The sequence below is a fragment of the Heterodontus francisci genome, chromosome 7 (assembly GCF_036365525.1).
Source record: "Heterodontus francisci isolate sHetFra1 chromosome 7, sHetFra1.hap1, whole genome shotgun sequence".
Classification (NCBI taxonomy): domain Eukaryota; kingdom Metazoa; phylum Chordata; class Chondrichthyes; order Heterodontiformes; family Heterodontidae; genus Heterodontus; species Heterodontus francisci.
The window spans coordinates 8,472,504-8,490,062 of NC_090377.1; the positions used below are offsets into that span (position 1 = coordinate 8,472,504).

At 49.0% G+C, this 17,559-nt stretch overlaps 1 protein-coding gene across 2 annotated transcripts in view; it reads right to left on the bottom strand.

Moving 5' to 3' along the window:
* Window positions 1-495: 495 nt before the first annotated feature.
* Window positions 496-17,559, bottom strand: part of pecr (peroxisomal trans-2-enoyl-CoA reductase) — a 37,149-nt gene continuing 20,085 nt past the window's right edge. The window contains exons 2-8 of one of the 2 annotated variants that reach the window (XM_068034457.1): window positions 15,520-15,653; window positions 12,736-12,901; window positions 12,152-12,233; window positions 4,517-4,613; window positions 4,061-4,171; window positions 3,416-3,527; window positions 496-748 (exon numbers count right to left, since the gene is read on the bottom strand). In XM_068034457.1, the coding sequence (XP_067890558.1) occupies window positions 660-748; window positions 3,416-3,527; window positions 4,061-4,171; window positions 4,517-4,613; window positions 12,152-12,233; window positions 12,736-12,901; window positions 15,520-15,653 (791 nt within the window). In that variant the 3' untranslated portion in view covers window positions 496-659. Of the gene's footprint in view, window positions 749-3,415; window positions 3,528-4,060; window positions 4,172-4,512; window positions 4,614-12,151; window positions 12,234-12,735; window positions 12,902-15,519; window positions 15,654-17,559 lie in introns of both variants that reach the window. The other variant, XR_010975263.1, reaches the window with a different exon arrangement.

Genomic DNA, 17,559 nt, shown 5'->3' on the forward strand with positions numbered 1-17,559 from the left:
GGGGGCATAGATTTAAAGTGATTGGTAGAAAAACTAGAGGAGAGATGAGGAAAGACTTTTTCACCCAGAGGATGATGATGGTCTGGAACTCACTGACTGAAAGGGTAGTTGAGGCAGAAACCCTCAATTCATTTAAAAGGAGTCTGGATATGCCGTAAGCTGCAGGGCTACGGACCAGATGCTGGAAGGTGGGATTACAATAGGTGGATCGTTTTACGGCCGGCACAGACAGGATGGGCCAAGTGGCCTATTACTGTGTCTTAAACTTTCTATGATTCCTTCATGGATTTTTTGATGCTCAGAACTGTCTGTACTTAGTACTCCAGATGTGATCTCACCAGGGCTTTATACAGTTGTTGCAAAACTTCCCTTTTATATTCTTGCTTCTAGTTTTATAAACCTAAGAAACCCATGTTGTTTGAGTAGATGTAACTAAAATTCAAAACTTAACAATGCTTTTGCTTTGTGTCTTTGTTAAAGAATCAGTCCTTTCGATTATTGGTCCTTAAATTTCTTCTAAAAATTTATTCCTTCGACATTTTATTGGGTGAGCATTTCTTAAAAATCTATCACACATAACAAATCATTGTACAAATTTGAAGTAAGTAACTATAAAGCTGGACGATTGCATCGTGTCCTGTCGAGGCTCCCCAGACTGCTCACAATTTTGAAGGCGGTTTTCCAGCAAGAAAAGCAGCTAGAATGGCGGAGTTCCTGCTTTCGGGAGCAGGTGGCCAGCGGTCGTGGTCTGAGCAGGGTTTAAAAGCAACAATGAAAGTTAAGAGAATCTTTCTCTGCGACCACGGGAACTCTGTGCTCTACAGAGTGTAACTCTGGCCCTAACAGTTACTGAGCTGAGCATGAGTGGGCTCGTGCAAATGTTTGTTTAAAAATGACCTTGTATTTTTTAAAATTCTTTTATGGGATGTGGGCATCGCTGGCAAGGCCAGTATTTGTTGCCCATCCCTAATTGCCCTTGACAACTGATTGGCTTGCTAGGCCATTTCAGTCAACCACATTGCTGTGGGTCTGCAGTCACATGTAGGCCAGACCAGGTATGGACGGCAGATTTCCTTCCCTGAAGGACATTAATGAACCAAATGGGTTTTTACAACAATCGATGATAATTTCATGGTCACCATTACTGAGACTAGCTTTCAGTTCCAGATTTCTACAGTGCCTTCCACAAACTCAGGAGGTTCCAAAGTGCTTCACAGCCAATGCAGTACTTTTGAAATGTAGTCACTGTTGTCATGTAGGAAACAGAGCAACCAATTAGTTGCACAGCAAGATCCCACAAACAGCAATGTGATAAATGGCCTGATCTGTTAATTTTGGAATAAATGCTGGCCCAGGATCGGGGACAAATCTCCTGCTCTTCTCTGAATAGTGACCATGGGATCTTTACATCTGCTTGAGGAGGCAAATAGGGCCTGGCTTTATTGTCTCAGCCGAAGGATGGCACCTCTGATAGTGCTGCACTCCCTCAGTACTGATCCTCCGACAGTGCAGCACTCCCTTAGTACTGATCCTCCGACAGTGCAGCACTCCCGCAGTACTGACCCTCTGACAGTGCAGCACTCCCGCAGTACTGACCCTCTGACAGTGCAGCACTCCCGCAGTACTGACCCTCTGACAGTGCAGCACTCCCGCAGTACTGACCCTCCGACAGTGCAGCACTCCCTCAGTACTGACCCTCCGACAGTGCAGCACTCCCTTAGTACTGATCTTCCGACAGTGCAGCACTCCTGCAGTACTGACCCTCCGACAGTGCTGACCCTCCGATAGTGCAGCACTCCCGCAGTACTGACCCTCCGACAGTGCAGCACTCCCGCAGTACTGACCCTCCGACAGTGCAGCACTCCCGCAGTACTGACCCTCCGACAGTGCAGCACTCCCGCAGTACTGACCCTCCGACAGTGCAGCACTCCCTCAGTACTGACCCTCCGACAGTGCAGTGCTCCCTCAATACTGACCCTCCGATATTGCAGCGCTCCCTCAGTACTGACCCTCCGACAGTGCAGCACTCCTGCAGTACTGATACTCTGACAGTGCAGCACTCCCGCAGTACTGATCCTCCGACAGTGCAGTGCTCCCTCAATACTGACCCTCCGATATTGCAGCGCTCCCTCAGTACTGACCCTCTGATAGTGCAGCGCTCCCTCAGTACTGACCCTCTGATAGTGCAGCACTCCCTCAGTACTGACCCTCCGACAGTGCAGCACTCCCTCAGTACTGACCCTTTGACAGTGCAGCACTCCCTCAGTACTGACCCTCTGACGGTGCAGCACTCCCTCAGTACTGACCCTCCGACAGTGCAGCACTCCCTCAGTACTGACCCTCCGACAGTGCAGCACTCCCTCAGTACTGACCCTCCGACAGTGCAGCACTCCCTCAGTACTGACCCTCTGATAGTGCAGCACACCCTCAGTACTGACCCTCCGATATTGCAGCGCTCCCTCAGTACTGACCCTCCGACAGTGCAGTGCTCCCTCAGTACTGACCCTCCGATATTGCAGCGCTCCCTCAGTACTGACCCTCCGACAGTGCAGTGCTCCCTCAATACTGACCCTCCGATATTGCAGCGCTCCCTCAGTACTGACCCTCCGACAGTGCAGCACTCCCTCAGTACTGACCCTCTGATAGTGCAGCACACCCTCAGTACTGACCCTCCGATATTGCAGCGCTCCCTCAGTACTGACCCTCCGACAGTGCAGCACTCCCGCAGTACTGACCCTCCGACAGTGCAGCGCTCCCTCAGTACTGACCCTCCGACAGTGCAGTGCTCCCTCAATACTGATCCTCCGATATTGCAGCGCTCCCTCAGTACTGACCCTCCGACAGTGCAGCACTCCTGCAGTACTGACCCTCCGATATTGCAGCGCTCCCTCAGTACTGACCCTCCGACAGTGCAGCACTCCCTCAGTACTGACCCTCTGATAGTGCCACACTTCCTTAGTACTGCACTGGGAGTGTCAGGCTGGATTATGGAGTGAGACTCTCAACTTCCTGCCTCAGAAGTGAGTGTGCTACCCTCCGATCCAAGCCTGGCACTTGCGTGTTAAATGTTAACTCTCATTTCTCCCCCCACTGTCTCAGGCTGTGAACAACTGACCCACTGAGGTGAGACTGTCCTAAGCTGATCTTAGACGGGGTGAGGTGGGAGAAAAAAGTGGCGACAGAAAGAAGATAAGTTGTTTGCTGGAAAGTGTTTGACGATAGGATCAGGCTGGGCTGTGATGCCCACTGTGGGTAAATTGCCTGGTGTGATTTGTTCGAGGTGAAGGAATGGCAGGTTGGTCACAGGAAAAACTTCTGTAAACTTGTCCAGTTGGTATGGGGGATCTTGAGTGTTGGGGGTGGGAGGGGGGATTTTGGTGAGTGAGTGAGTGAACAGTTTGAATGTTGCTCTTACCGGGTATCTCCCACAGGCTGTGGTATAGGCTTTGGCCGGCATCAACCTTCACAGTCTCACCAGTCATGAACGAGGCTGCAGGAGAAAGCAGGAAGCAAACAACAGTGGCAACCTGGAGGGAGAAAAAACACGGAGAGAAGTTTGGGAATGTCCGGAATGCCTCGGTAAAATGAGCAGTGGGGTTGACTGACCATCAGTGGACATGACAGAATAACATGAATTCCTATCCCCCAGGAGGACAATACTGTACAGGGTGATGTAACAGAAATGTTTAAAATGGGGGAAGGATGCAACTGGATAGATACAAACAGACTCTTTCCAGAATTTGAGGGGGCCCATAGATAGAAGATTAAATGTAAGAGATTTAGAACAGAGGACAGGAGAAACCTCTTCACACACAGGTGAGACTCTGGGATTCACTTCCAGGGGTTTGTGGTTGAGGCAGAAACTACATCAATATTCAAGATTAGATCACAGAGGTGGATGAAGGAAATGGTGGTTGTGGTGATCTGGGAACAAGGTGAGTAAATGTGATTAGGACTAATATTTGGAGGGTGAAGGCATGCATGCACTGGCTGGGCTGAATGGCCTGTATGCTGTAATTATCTGCATTACAACAGTCAAATCCGAACACCGGGGCCTCACCTCCTCTGGGATGCCGAGTCTCTTGGCTGGGATTTTCGGGATGTTTCCTTTGAATAGTTCCGGTCCCAGCTCCTTGTAATTGGCAACAGCTGTTTCTGAGAAAATCATCCCCTGGTAAACAAAGAAATGAAGTTAAAGGAGGGGGTATTCCCTGGAATGTCCTCCGAGCTGCTCCATCTTTCAGGGAAATGTGGAGGAAACCCCCTTATACACCTGTTTACAGCTGAGTGAGCCAGAGAGTAAAACACAGAGATCACATCATCAGCGAGAGCAACAAAATCAGAAAACCAGAGTGATTATATCCTAGTGAGAGAGAGCAGCATCAGAGCATGTCACAGATTGAGAGTGAAAACCACAGTCAGAGAGTCGCAGACACACAGCTGGGGCCATGCATGGTGGGACTGGTGACAGAAATACAAATATACACATACATGTAACACACACAGATGTACCTACAGGTGCCACAGCGTTGATGCGTACTCCGCTGGCTGCCCACTCAATGGCCAGACTCTTAGTCAAATTATCCACACCTGCACGTGCTGCTCCTGTGTGTCTGAACGAAACATGAGAGTTAAATGTCAGCAGCAACTGGGAGTCACAACCTGATCTCAATACAGCTCACTGGAAATTCCTCAGTCCAGCTGCATTTCTCACATTGTCTCCTGGTACAGCACAGCATGGAGGGCACAACTCTCTCAAACACACTACACCGAGATACACCGTCCCAAAGACACACCCTGCACAAGATACACCATCCCAAAAGCACACCCTGCACCGAGATACACCATCCCAAACACATACCCTGTACCGAGATACACCATCCCAAACACACACCCTTCACTGAGATACACCATCCCAAACACACACCCTTCACTGAGATACACCATCTCAAACACACACCCTTCACTGAGATACACCATCCCAAACACACACCCTTCACTGAGATACACCATCCCAAACACACACCCTTCACTGAGATACACCATCCCAAACACACACCCTACACTGAGATACACCATCCCAAACACACACCCTACACTGAGATACACCATCCCAAACACACACCCTTCACTGAGATACACCATCCCAAACACACACCCTTCACTGAGATACACCATCCCAAACACACACCCTTCACTGAGATACACCATCCCAAACACACACCCTACACTGAGATACACCATCCCAAACACACACCCTACACTGAGATACACCATCCCAAACACACACCCTTCACTGAGATACACCATCCCAAACACACATCCTGCACCGAGATACACCATCCCAAACACACACCCTGCACCTAGATACACCATCCCAAACAAACATCCTTCACTGAGATACACCATCCCAAACACACACCCTGCACCGAGATACACCATCCCAAACACACAGCCTGCAATGAGATACACCATCCCAAATGCACACACTATACCGAGATACACAGTCCCAAACGCACACCCTGCACCGAAATACACCGTCCCAAACACACACCCTGCACCAAGATACACCATCCCAAACGCACACGCTGCACCGAGATACACCATCCCAAACACACACCCTGTACCGAGATACACCATCCCAAACGCACACCCTGCACCGAGATACACCATCCCAAACACACACTCTGTACCAAGATACACCATCCCAAACACACACCCTGTACCAAGATACACCGTCCCAAAAGACACACATTGCACAAGATACACCATCCCAAACGTACACCCTGCACCGAGATACACCATCCCAAAAGCACACCCTGCACCGAGATACACCATCCCAAACACACACCCTGTACCGAGATACACCATCCCAAACACACACCCTGAACCGAGATACACCATCCCAAACACACACCCTGTACTGAGATACACCAGCCCAAATGCACACCCTGCACCGAGATACACCATCCCGAAAGCACACCCTGCACAGAGATACACCATCCCAAACACACACCCTGTACCGAGATACACCATCCCAAACACACACCCTGCACCAAGATACACCATTCCAAATGCACACCCTGCACCAAGATACACCATCCCAAAGGCACACCCTGCACGGAGATACACCATCCCAAACGCACACTCTGCACGGAGATACACCATCCCAAAGGCACACCCTGCACCGAGATACACCATTCCAAAGGCACACCCTGCACCGAGATACATCATCCCAAACACACACCCTTCACTGAGATACACCATCCCAAACACACACCCTGCACCACGATATACCATCCCAAATGCACACCCTGCACCGCGATACACCATCCCAAACACACACCTTTCACTGAGATACACCATCCCAAACACACACCCTTCACTGAGATACACCATCCCAAACACACACACTGCACCAAGATACACCGTCCCAAACACACACCCTGCACCGAGATACACCATCCCAAACGCACACCCTGCACCGAGATACACTGTCCGAAACGCACACCCTGCACCGAGATACACCGTTCCAAACTCTCACACTGCACCGAGATACACCATCCCAAACACACACCCTGCACCGAGATACACCATCCCAAAGGCACACCCTGCACCGAGATACACCATCCCAAACACACACCCTGTACCGAGATACACCATCCCAAACACACACCCTGTACCGAGATACACCATCCCAAAGGCACACCCTGCACCGAGATACACCATCCCAAACACACACCCTGCACCGAGATACACCATCCCAAACGCACACCCTGCACCGAGATACAACATCTCAAAGGCACGCCCTGCACCAAGATACACCATCCTAAATGTGCACACTACACCGAGATACACCGTCCCAAAGACACACACTGCACAAGATACACCATCACAAACGTACACACTGCACAGAGATACAGAGGATATGGGGCGAAAGTGGGAAGGGGTTACTGAGTTGGATGATCAGCCATGATCATAATGAATGGCGGAGCAGCCTCGAAGGGCCGAATGGCCTACTCCTACTCCTATTTTCTATGTTTCTACACTATCCCAAATGCACACACTACAGCAAGATACACCATCACACACACACACCCTGCACCAAGATACACCGTCCCAAACGCAGACCCAGCACCGAGATACACCGTCCCAAATGCACATACCGCACCGAGACACACCATCCCAAATGCATGCACACTGCACCGAGATACATCATCCCAAACACACACACTGCACCAAGACACATCGTCCCAAACACACACACTGCACCAAGATACACCGTCCAAAATGCACATACCACACCGAGGTACATCGTCCCAAACACACACACTGCACCGAGCTACACCGTCCCAAACACACACACTGCACCAAGCTACACTGTCCCAAATGCACATACCGCACCGAGACACACCATCCCAAATGCATGCACACTGCACTGAGATACATCATCCCAAACACACACACTGCACCAAGACACATCGTCCCAAACACACACACTGCACCAAGATACACCGTCCAAAATGCACATACCACACCGAGGTACATCGTCCCAAACACACACACTGCACCAAGCTACACTGTCCCAAATGCACAGACCGCACCGAGACACACCATCCTAAATGCACGCACACTGCACCAAGACACATCGTCCCAAACACACACACTGCACCAAGATACAGCTTCCCCAACGCACAGACTGCATCGAGATACACTGTCCCAAATGCACACACTGCACAAAATACACCATCCCAAACACACACACTGCACGAGATACACCATCCCAAAAGCACACACTGCACCGACATTGTCCCAAACACACACACTGCATCGACATACACCATCCCAAAAGCACACACTGCACTGCCATACACCACTCTAAACGCACATACTGCACCAAGATACACCATTGGATTGGGAAACGTTACTTTAAGGGATGACGGTGGATAGGCAATGGCAAACATTCAAGGAGCACATGGATGAACTACAAGAATTGTTTATCCCTGTCTGGCGTAAAAGTAAAACAGGAAAGGTAGCCAAACCGTGACTTACAAGGGAAATTAGAGATGGCATTAGATCCAAGGAAGAGGCATATAAATCTGCCAGAAAAAAACAACAGACCTGAGGATTGGGAGCAGTTTAGAATTCAGCAAAGGAGGACCAAGGGATTGATTAAGAAGGGGAAAATAGAGTACGAGAGCAAGCTTGCGGGGAACATAAAAACTGACTGTAAAAGTTTCTATAGGTATGTGAAGAGAAAAAGATTGGTGAAGACAAATGTAGGTCCTTTACAGTCAGAAACAGGGGAATTTATTATGGGGAACAAAGAAATGGCTGACCAACTAAATGCATACTTTGGTTCTGTCTTCACAAAGGAGGACACAAATATCATACCAGAAATGTTGGGGAACACAGGGTTTAGTGAGAGGGAGGAACGGAAAGAAATCAGTATTAGTAGAGAAATGGTGTTGGGGAAATTGATGGGATTGAAGGCCGATAAATCCCCAGGGCCTGATGGTCTGCATCCCAGAGTACTTAAGGAAGTGGCCCTAGAAATAGTGGATGCATTGGTGGTCATCTTCCAAGATTCTATAGACTCTGGAACAGTTCCTACAGATTGGAGGGTTGTTAATGTAACCCCAGTATTTAAAAAGGGAGGTAGAGAGAAAGCAGGGAATTATAGACCAGTCAGCCTGACGTCGGTAGTGGGGAAAATTCTAGAGTCCATTATCAAAGATTTTATAGCAGAGCATTTGGAGAACAGTGGTAGAATCGGACAGAGTCAGCATGGATTTACGAAAGGGAAATCATGCTTGACAAATCTACTAGAATTCTTTGAGGATGTAACTAGTAGAGTTGATGAGAGGGAGCAGTACCCCAGGACATGCGCGATGCCAATATCATCACCCTCTATAAAAACAAGGGTGACCGCGGTGACTGCAACAACTACCGTGGAATCTCCCTGCTCAGCATAGTGGGGAAAGTCTTTGCTCGAGTCGCGCTGAACAGGCTTTCGACAAAGTCCCACATAAGAGATTAGCATGTAAAATTAAAGTGCATTGGATTGGAGGTAATGTATTGCGATGGATAGAAAATTGGTTGGCAGACAGGAAACAAAGAGTAGGGTTAAATGTGTCTTTTTCTGAATGGCAGGCAGTGACTAGTGGGGTACTGCAGGGATCGGTGCCAGGACCCCAGCTATTCACAATATCTTTTTTTTTTCTTTTTTGGCCTCCTTATCTCGAGAGACAATGGATACGCGCCTGGAGGTGGTCAGTGGTTTGTGAAGCAGCGCCTGGAGTGGCTATAAAGGCCAATTATAGAATGACAGGCTCTTCCACAGGTGCTGCAGAGAAATTTGTTTGTCGGGGCTGTTGCACAGTTGGCTCTCCCCTTGCGCCTCTGTCTTTTTACCTGCCAACTACTAAGTCTCTTCGACTCGCCACATTTTAGCCCCGTCTTTATGGCTGCCCGCCAGCTCTGGCGAATGCTGGCAACTGACTCCCACGACTTGTGATCAATGTCACAGGATTTCATGTCGCGTTTGCAGATGTCTTTAAAGCGGAGACATGGACGGCCGGTGGGTCTGATACCAGTGGCGAGCTCGCTGTACAATGTGTCTTTGGGGATCCTGCCATCTTCCATGCGGCTCACATGGCCAAGCCATCTCAAGCGCCGCTGACTCAGTAGTGTGTACAAGCTGGGGATGTTGGCCGCCGCGAGGACTTGTTTTGGAGATACGGTCCTGCCACCTGGTACCAAGTATTCTCCGGAGGCAGCGAAGATGGAATGAATTGAGACGTTGCTCTTGGCTGACATATGTTGTCCAGGCCTCGCTGCCGTAGAGCAAGGTACTGAGGACACAGGCCTGATACACTCGGACTTTTGTGTTCCGTGTCAGTGCGCCATTTTCCCACACTCTCTTGGCCAGTCTGGACATAGCAGTGGAAGCCTTTCCCATGCGCTTGTTGATTTCTGCATCTAGAGACAGGTTACTGGTGATAGTTGAGCCTAGGTAGGTGAACTCTTGAACCACTTCCAGAGCGTGGTCGCCAATATTGATGGATGGGGCATTTCTGACATCCTGCCCCATGATGTTTGTTTTCTTGAGGCTGATGATTAGGCCAAATTCATTGCAGGCAGCCGCAAACCTGTCGATGAGACTCTGCAGGCACTCTTCAGTGTGAGATGTTAAAGCAGCATCGTCAGCAAAGAGGAGTTCCCTGATGAGGACTTTCCGTACTTTGGACTTCGCTCTTAGACGGGCAAGGTTGAACAACCTGCCCCCTGATCTTGTGTGGAGGAAAATTCCTTCTTCAGAGGATTTGAACGCATGTGAAAGCAGCAGGGAGAAGAAAATCCCAAAAAGTGTGGGTGCGAGAACACAGCCCTGTTTCACACCACTCAGGATAGGAAAGGGCTCTGATGAGGAGCCACCATGTTGAATTGTGCCTTTCATATTGTCATGGAATGACGTGATGATACTTAGTAGCTTTGGTGGGCATCCAATCTTTTCTAGTAGTCTGAAGAGACCACGTCTGCTGACGAGGTCAAAGGCTTTGGTGAGATCAATGAAAGCAATGTAGAGGGGCATCTGTTGTTCGTGGCATTTCTCCTGTATCTGACGAAGGGAGAACAGCATGTCAACGGTCGATCTCTCTGCACGAAAGCCACACTGTGCCTCAGGGTAGACACGCTTGGCCAGCTTCTGGAGCCTGTTTAGAGCGACTCGAGCAAAGACTTTCCCCACTATGCTGAGCAGGGAGATTCCACGGTGGTTGTTGCAGTCACCGCGGTCACCCTTGTTTTTATAGAGGGTGATGATGTTGGCATCGCGCATGTCCTGGGGTACTGCTCCCTCGTCCCAGCACATAATGAATATATATATTAATTATTATATATTAATTATATATTAATGATTTAGATGAGGGAACTAAATGTAATATCTCCAAATTTGCAGATGACACAAAACTGGGTGGGAGGGTGAGTTGTGAGGAGGATGCAGAGAGGTTTCAGGGTGATTTGGACAAGTTGAGTGAATGGGCAAATGCATGGCAGATGCAGTATAATGTGGATAAATGTGAGGTTATCCACTTTGGTAGCAAAAACAGGAAGGCAGATTATTATCTGAATGGCTATAAACTGAGAGAGGGGAATATGCAGCGAGACCTGGATGTTCTCGTACTCCAGTCGCTGAAGGTAAGCATGCAGGTGTAACAGGCGGTAAAAAAGCCAAATGGTATGTTGACCTTCATAGCGAGAGGATTCGAGTACAGGAGCAGGGATGTCTTGCTACAATTATACAGGGTCTTGGTGAGGCCACACCTGGATATTGTGTGCAGTTTTGGTCTCCTTATCTGAGGAAGGATGTTCTTGCTATAGAGGGAGTGCAGCGAAGGTTTACCAGACTGATTCCTGGGATGGCAGGACTGACGTATGAGGAGAGATTGGGTCAGTTAGGATTATATTCACTGGAGTTCAGAAGAGTGAGGGGGGATCTCATAGAAACCTATAAAATTCTAACAGGACTTGACAGGGTCGATTCAGGAAGGATGTTCCCGATGGTGGGGGAGTCCAGAACCAGGGGTCATAGTCTAAGGATACAGGGTAAACCTTTCAGGACTGAGATGAGGCGGTACAGTGGCACAGTGGTTAGCACCGCAGCCTCTCAGCTCCAGGGACCTGGGTTCAATTCTGGGTACTGCCTGTGTGGAGTTTGCAAGTTCTCCCTGTGTCTGTGTGGGTTTTCGCTGGGTGCTCCGGTTTCCTCCCACAGCCAAAGACTTGCAGGTTGATAGGTAAATTGACCATTATAAATTGCCCCTAGTGTAGGTAGGTGGTAGGGAATATGGGATTACTGTAGGGTTAGTATAAATGGGTGGTTGTTGGTCGGCACAGACTCAGTGCTGTATCTGTAAAAAAAAAAAAAAATTTCTTCAGCCAGAGAGTGGTGAGCCTGTGGAATTCGCTACCACAGAAAGCATTTGTGGCCAAAACATTGTATGTTTTCAAGAAGATACTCCATCCCAAACACACACACCGCATGAGATATACCATCCCAAACACACACACTACACCGAGATACACCATCCCAAACACACACACTGCACTGAGATACGCTTGTAGGTGTTCCAGACGTCTGATCACTTACGACATTCCTGGGAATCCTTTCCACATATCTACCACAATGTTCACAATGGCCCCACCATTCTCCTTCATCCAGGCGCAATACACTGAAACACATGGATATCCAGATCAGAAACTCCAGGAACTCGACTCATTGTAAATCCCAGGATCGGATCAAACCCCCAACACGCTGCTGCTCCCATCAGCCAATCGCAGTTCAGCTGTGGAATTAACTGGGAAGAGGATCTGGGACACTACATTGCCTTGCGGACAACCCCTCCCTCCCCTCCCCTCCCCCAGACATCCTCCACTCCCCTCCCCTCCCCTGGACCCCCTGTCCCCTCCCCACCCCCAGACACCCTCCCCTCCCTTCCCCTACACCCCCTCCCCTACCGCCCAACCCATCCCCCTCTCTCACTCCCTCCTCTACAGAGCCCTCTCCCCCACACTTACCCCCTCCTATCCCTCCACCACACTCCTTATCCCAACCCCATCTCTCTCCCACACACATTGCCCAATGTCCCGTCGTCAGTCTCCTCCCATCCCTCCATCACACTCTCCTCCACTACCTCCCCCTCAGTGCCATATTGTTCCTCCTCATGCTTTTACCTTCTCTGGAACAGTAGAATGTTCCAGTCAGATTCGTGTCAATCACGGCATTCCAGCCTTTGGCTGTAATGTGCTCGGCAGGACTGGGAAACTGACCTCCTCCATTATTCACCAGGTAATCAATCCGGCCGTGTAATTCCAAGGCAGCTTTCATCAAACTTCTCACCTAAACAGGTAAGGAGGTGAGGGCACAGGCAACACGAGCAATGATCATCTCAGTATATAATAACACAGTTAGCTCTTGTCAATCACACCTGCAGACCACACCCTTATTGTCAAATCTGGAATCCCCTCTGGAACCCTCCCCACCTCTCTCTCCTCCTTTCAGACACTCCTTAAAACCTACCCCTCAAGCTTTTAGTCACCTAACCTAGAATCCCACTATATGGATGGCTGTCAAATTTTATTTGATGACAATCGGTGACTGTAGAAAGAAACTGGAGCCAATTGAAGAAAATAGACTTGCGGGTTTCGGGGATCGAGCGGGGGAGTCAGCATGCATTCGATGGGCCGAATGGCCTACTTCTGTACCATAAATGACTCTGTGACATTCTTGTGATGTGCCTTGGGATATCCGACTATATTAAAATACATTATATATAAATGCAAGTTGAGGCTGTAAGGTACAGGCTCACACTCCAGTGCAGTACTGAGGGAGTGCTGCACTGTCAGAGGGTCAGTACTGAGGGAGTGCTGCACTGTCGGAGGGTCAGTACTGAGGGAGCGCTGCACTGTCAGAGGGTCAGTACTGAGGGAGCGCTGCACTGTCAGAGGGTCAGTACTGAGGGAGTGCTGCAATGTCGGACGGTCAGTACTGAGGGAGTGCTGCAGTGTTGGAGGGTCAGTACTGAGGGAGTGCTGCACTGTCAGAGGGTCAGGACTGAGGGAGTGCTGCACTGTCAGAGGGTCAGTACTGAGGGAGTGCTGCACTGTCAGAGGGTCAGCACTGAGGGAGCACTGCACTGTCGGAGGGTCAGCACTGAGGCAGTGCTGCACTGTCAGAGGGTCAGCACTGAGGGAGCACTGCACTGTCAGAGGGTCAGTACTGAGGGAGTGCTGCACTGTCAGAGGGTCAGCACTGAGGGAGCACTGCACTGTCAGAGGGTCAGCACTGAGGGAGCACTGCACTGTCGGAAGGTCAGTACTGAGGGAGTGCTGCACTGTCAGAGGGTCAGTAATGAGGGAGCGCTGCACTGTCAGAGGGTCAGTACTGAGGGAGTGCTGCAATATCGAAGGGTCAGTACTGAGGGAGTGCTGCAGTGTTGGAGGGTCAATACTGAGGAAGCGCTGCAGTGTCAGAGGGTCAGTACTGAGGGAGTGCTGTACTGTCGGAGGGTCAGTAATGAGGGAGCGCTGCACTGTCAGAGGATCAGTACTGAGGGAGTGCTGTACTGTCAGAGGATCAGTACTGAGGGAGTGCTGCACTGTCGGAGGGCAGTAGTGAGGGAATGCTGCACTGTCGGAGGGCAGTAGTGAGGGAATGCTGCACTGTCAGAGGGTCAGTACTGAGGGAGTGCCGCACTGTCAGAGGGTCAGTACTGAAGGAGTGCTGCTCTGTCAGAGGGTCAGTACTGAGAGAGTGCCGCACTGTCAGAGGGCAGTAGTGAGGGAGTGCTGCACTGTCGGAGGGCAGTAGTGAGGGAGTGCTGCACTGTCGGAGGGCAGTAGTGAGGGAGTGCTGCTCTGTTAGAGGGCAGTAGTGAGGGAGTGCTGCACTGTCGGATGGCAGTAGTGAGGGAGTGCTGCACTGTCGGATGGCAGTAGTGAGGGAGTGCTGCACTGTCGGGTGGCAGTAGTGAGGGAGTGCTGCACTGTCGGAGGGCAGTAGTGAGGGAGTGCCGCACTGTCGGAGGGCAGTAGTGAGGGAGTGCCGCACTGTCGGAGGGCAGTAGTGAGGGAGTGCCGCACTGTCGGAGGGCAGTAGTGAGGGAGTGCTGCTCTGTTGACGGTGGGACTACATCTTGCTGTTACTGAGTAAGTTGATAGCATTCACTGTCTAGGTTTGCACAAAGAATGGGTAAATATGTTGAACAGTGTCCGAAAAGGAAATCTATTTATGGACAATAGGGTAATGTGGATCCAAAATTCTTTTAAGATTGCAGGATATGTTGAGAAGGCTGTTAAAAAGCACCAGGATCATGAGCTTTCTTAAAAGACAAATAGAGTACAAAAGGAAGTTATGCTGAACCTTTCCAAAACACTGGTTGGACCCCAGCTGGAGAATTGTGTTTAATTCTGGTCACCACACTTTAGGAAGGTTGTCAGGGCCTTGGCGAGGGTGCGGAGGAGATTTACTGGAATAGATCCAGGGATGAGGGAATTCAGTTATGTGGAGAAACTGAGATTGTTCTCCTTGGAACAGAGAAGGTTAAGATTTAATAGAGGTGTTCAAAATTGTGAGGGGTTGTTAGATTAGATAAGGTTAAACTGTTTTAAATGGCAGGAGGGTCGATAACCAGAGGGAAGGTGAAGAAATTATTTTTAAGTAAAGAGTTGTGATCTGGAACGCGCTGCCTGAAAGGATGGTGGAAGCAGATTCAATAATAACTTTCAAAAGAGAATTGGAGAAATACATGACGGGGAAGAAAATTGCAGAGTGACGGGGAAAGAACAGGGGGAGTGGGATGAATTGGATAACTCATTCAAAGAGCCAGCACACACATGATGGGCTGAATAGTCTCGTTCGATGTGCCGTATGATTTTATGTACTGACAGATGCCCAGTACTCTGTGAACATCATTCCCCAGCCTGACAGGATAGAATGGGCAGTAAAAATATCTTTACCTCATTTTCCTTGCGTATGTTACATTGAATTGGTGTAACTTTCGCTGGATTCGATGGAGGAATTGTAGCTGAAAGTCGCTGTGCGGCTTCTCTCAGTCTTTCCATTTTACGGGAGGCAATCACAACATTACATTCTAAGGAGATTAAATGAGGAGCTTAATGATACAGAGAGCACAACTGGAAAGAGAGCAACTTATGTCAATGCTCCTTACTAACTCATTCCAAGGCAGAAATGAGCCCAAAATTGACAAACTTGAATTGAGAAAACAAATGCATTTTCATTGTTTCCTTCCTCATCCAGCAGGAGCCCCACATGCTGAGTCTTCAAAGAAGAATCCGCGTCACACATTAATTGCACAGGATTGTTAATTATCGATAGGTGAAGGGTCACTCACTGTGTAACTGTACAGAGTCACTGTTTATTCAGGGTGAGGGACACTCACTGTGTAACTGCACAGAGTCACTGTTTATTCAGGGTGAGGATCACTCACTGTGTAACTGTACAGAGTCACTGTTTATTCAGGGTGAGGATCACTCACTGTGTAACTTTACAGAGTCACTGTTTATTAAGGGTGAGGATCACTCACTGTGTAACTGCACAGAGTCACTGTTTATTCAGGGTGAGGATCACTCACTGTGTAACTGTACAGAGTCACTGTTTATTCAGGGTGAGGATCACTCACTGTGTAACTGTACAGAGTCACTGTTTATTCAGGGTGAGGATCACTCACTGTGTAACTGTACAGAGTCACTGTTTATTCAGGGTGAGGGTCACTCACTGTGTAACTGCACAGAGTCACTGTTTATTCAGGGTGAGGGTCACTCACTGTGTAACTGTACAGAGTCACTGTTTATTCAGGGTGAGGGTCACTCACTGTGTAACTGTACAGAGTCACCGTTTATTCAGGGTGAGGGTCACTCACTGTGTAACTGTACAGAGTCACTGTTTAATCAAGGTGAGGATCACTCACTGTGTAACTGTACAGAGTCACCGTTTATTCAGGATGAGGGTCACTCACTGTGTCACTGTAAAGAGTCACTGTTTATTCAAGGTGAGGATCACTCACTGTGTAACTGTACAGAGTCACTGTTTATTCAGGATGAGGATCACTCACTGTGTAACTGTACAGAGTCACCGTTTATTCAGGGTGAGGGTCACTCACTGTGTCACTGTAAAGAGTCACTGTTTATTCAAGGTGAGGATCACTCACTGTGTAACTGTACAGAGTCACTGTTTATTCAGGATGAGGATCACTCACTGTGTAACTGTACAGAGTCACTGTTTATTCAGGGTGAGGGTCACTCACTGTGTAACTGTACAGAGTCACTGTTTATTCAGGATGAGGATCACTCACTGTGTAACTGTACAGAGTCACTGTTTATTCAGGATGAGGATCACTCACTGTGTAAATGTACAGAGTCACTGTTTATTCAGGATGAGGATCACTCACTGTAACTGTACAGTGTCACCGTTTATTCAGGGCGAGGGTCACTCACTGTGTAACTGTACAGAGTCACTGTTTATTCAGGATGAGGGTCACACACTGTGTAACTGTACAGAGTCACTGTTTATTCAGGGCGAGGATCACTCACTGTGTAAATGTACAGAGTCACTGTTTATTCAGGGTGAGGGTCACTCACTGTGCAACTGTACAGAGTCACTGTTTATTCAAGGTGAGGGTCACTCGCTGTGTAACTGTACAGAGTCACTGTTTATTCAGGATGAGGGTCACTCACTGTGTAACTGTACAGAGTCACTGTTTATTCAGGGTGAGGGTCACTCACTGTGTAAATATACAGAGTCACTGTTTATTCAGGGCGAGGGTCACTCGCTGTGTAACTGTACAGAGTCACTGTTTATTCAGGGTGAGGGTCACTCGCTGTGTAACTGTACAGAGTCACTGTTTATTCAGGGTGAGGGTCACTCACTGTGTAACTGTACAGAGTCACTGTTTATTCAGGGTGAGGGTCACTCACTGTGTAACTGTACAGAGTCACTGTTTATTCAGGGTGAGGATCACTCACTGTGTAACTGTACAG